This window comes from Nicotiana sylvestris, chromosome 1 (genome assembly GCF_000393655.2).
Source record: "Nicotiana sylvestris chromosome 1, ASM39365v2, whole genome shotgun sequence".
NCBI lineage: Eukaryota > Viridiplantae > Streptophyta > Magnoliopsida > Solanales > Solanaceae > Nicotiana > Nicotiana sylvestris.
Window position 1 is genome coordinate 60,092,377 of NC_091057.1, and position 2,652 is coordinate 60,095,028.

Consider the following 2,652-nt stretch of genomic DNA (forward strand, 5'->3'; position numbering starts at 1 on the left):
TTTAGTTAGTTTAGAACTAACCTAGGCCTACTTCAGCTATAGAGATTTGGAGCTTCCTGGGTTTGGCGGGTTATTATCGCTGGTTCGTAGAGGGGTTTTCATCTATCGTAGCTCTATTGACTAGATTGACCCAAAAGGGTGCCTCATTCAGGTGGTTTGATGAGTGTGAGTTGAGCTTTCAGAAGCTCAAGACTGTTTGACTATAGCTCCAGTGTTGGTGTTGCATACGGGTTCGGGGTCTTACACTTAGTATTATGATGCGTCACGTATTGGGCTTGGCACGATGTTGATGCAAGACGGTAGGGTGATTGCCTACGCATCTCGGTAGCTAAAGGTTCATGAGAAGAATTACCCTGTTCATGACTTAGAGTTGGCAGTTATTATTCATACATTGAAGATTTGGAAGAACTACCTCTACGGCGTGTCGTGTGAGGTATTCGCAGATCATTGGAGTCTATAGCACTTGTTTAAGCAAAAGGATCTAAATCTGAGGCAGCGGAGGTGGTTAGAGTTGTTAAAAGACTATGATATCACCATTTTGTACCATTATGTAAAGGCTAATATGGTGGCCAATGCCTTGAGTAGAAAGGCTGTGAGTATGGGTAGCCTTGCATATAGTTTAGTTGGTAAGAGACCGCTAGCATCAGATGTTCATGCCTTGTCCAATCAGTTTGTAAGGTTAGATGTTTTGGAGCCTAGTCGGGTTCTTTCTTGCATGGTTTCTCAGTCTTCTTCGTATGAGCGCATTATAGAGCGTCAGTATGACCACCCATATTTGCTTGTCCTTAAGGACATGGTGCAGCACAGTGATGCCAAGGAGGTTTCTATTGGAGATAATGGGTTGTTGCGGATGCAGGGTCAGATTTGTGTGTCTAATATGGATGGGCTGCGTGAATTGATTCTTGAGAAGGCCCACAATTTGCGGTATTCCATTCATTCGGCTACCGCTAAGATGTACTGGGATTTGAGGCTGCATTATTGGTGGAGAAAAATGAAAAAATATATAGTAGAGTATGTGGCTCGGTGTTTAAATTGCCAGCAGGTGAAGTACAATAATTAGAGGCCTGGCAGTTTACTTTAGAGACTTGATACACCCGAGTGAAAGTGGGATCGTATTACCATGGATTTTGTTGTTGGGCTTCCACGGAATTTGAAGAAATTTGATGCAGTATGGGTCATTGTGGATAGGTTGACCAAGTCAGTGCATTTCATTCCGGTGGCGGCTACCTATTCTTCAAATTGGCTGGCTGAGATCTATATCCGTGAGATTGTTCGTCTTCATGGTATGCCGGTGTCCATTATTTTTTATCGGGGTACGCAGTTCACGTCGCATTTCTGGAGGATCGTATAGCGTGACCTAGGCATACGGGTTGAGTTGAGTATAGCATTTCATCCCCAGATGGATGGGCAATGCGATCGCACTATTCAGATCTTGGAGGATATTCTCTGTGCCTATGTTATGGATTTCGGGGGTTCTTGGGATCAATTCTTACCGCTTGTGGAGTTTGCCTACAACAACAACTACTAATTGACTATTCAGATGGATCTTTATAAAGCTTTATATGGGAGGTGGTGTCGTTCTCCAGTCGGTTGGTTTGAGAAGGAAAGGCTCGATTGTTGGGTATTTATTTGGTTCGGGATGCCTTGGAAAAGGTCAAGATGATTCAAGGTCGGCTTCGTACAACACACTCTAGGTAGAAGAGTTATGCCGATCGGAGAGTTTGGGATGTTGCATTCATGGTTGGAGAGAGAGTTTTTCTACAAGTTTCACCCATGAAGGGTGTGATGAGATTCGGGAAGAAGGGAAAGTTAAGCACTAGGTATATTGGACTCTTTGAGATCCTTGAAAGAGTTGGTGAGGTGGTCTACAAGCTTGCATTGCCACCTAGCTTATCAGCAGTTCACTCAGTTTTCCATGTTTTCATGCTTCGGTAGTAGTGTAAGCACGTGATTTTTGACTCTCCCCGGGAATTTTTTACGTTCTTAAGCTTAAATATCTAATTTAGGACTAGTGTAGCTATTTTAACTATTTTACTTTATTTCGTTGCAAAAAGAAAAATTTCAAAAAATATATATATAAATTTTAGTTTATGTATCTCTCATAAACTTAAAAATACAAAAAATTGCACTTTATTTTGGTACTTTATATAAATTCGAAAATTAACAAAAAATATATATATAATTCTATTAATGTTTTGAAGTCATTTTAATACAAAAAATATTATTTCATATTTTTGTCTTTATTAAAAAAAACGAAAATTACAAAAAATAGTTTTATTAATATTTTATAGTTATTTTAAATTTGAAAAATACAAAAAATATTACTTCATATTTTATCTTAATATTTACGAAAATTACAAAAATAGTTTTATTAATATTTTGTAGCTATTTTAAAACCTTAAAAATATTTAAAAAAGGATATAGTTTTGTTAAATACTAGTCTTATTTTCGGTAGTTATTTTGCTTACATAGGACTAGTTAAACAACGTATTCCTATTTCTCGGGTCCGGGCAAAAGAATAATATTCGGGTTCAAACTACCCGGTTTTAGGCCTAATTTTCGGACCTAGCCCATAATAACCGTGTCCGGGACACATGGGGAACCCCACCACGCGTGGGGGACATAAACCTTGAACCCCACCACGCGTGGGGC

General features: G+C 39.1%; 1 protein-coding gene across 1 annotated transcript; it reads left to right on the top strand.

Annotated features, from left to right (window-relative positions):
• The first annotated feature begins 562 nt into the window (after positions 1-562).
• Positions 563-1,060, top strand: LOC138870287 (uncharacterized). The gene has a single exon (XM_070148082.1). The coding sequence runs from the start codon at positions 563-565 to the stop codon at positions 1,058-1,060; it is 498 nt and encodes a 165-aa protein (XP_070004183.1).
• The last annotated feature ends 1,592 nt before the right edge of the window (positions 1,061-2,652 follow it).

Bases quoted from the DNA above. Each gene is read 5' to 3' on its own strand.
- LOC138870287 (XM_070148082.1), top strand. From the start codon at position 563: ATGGTGGCCAATGCCTTGAGTAGAAAGGCTGTGAGTATGGGTAGCCTT.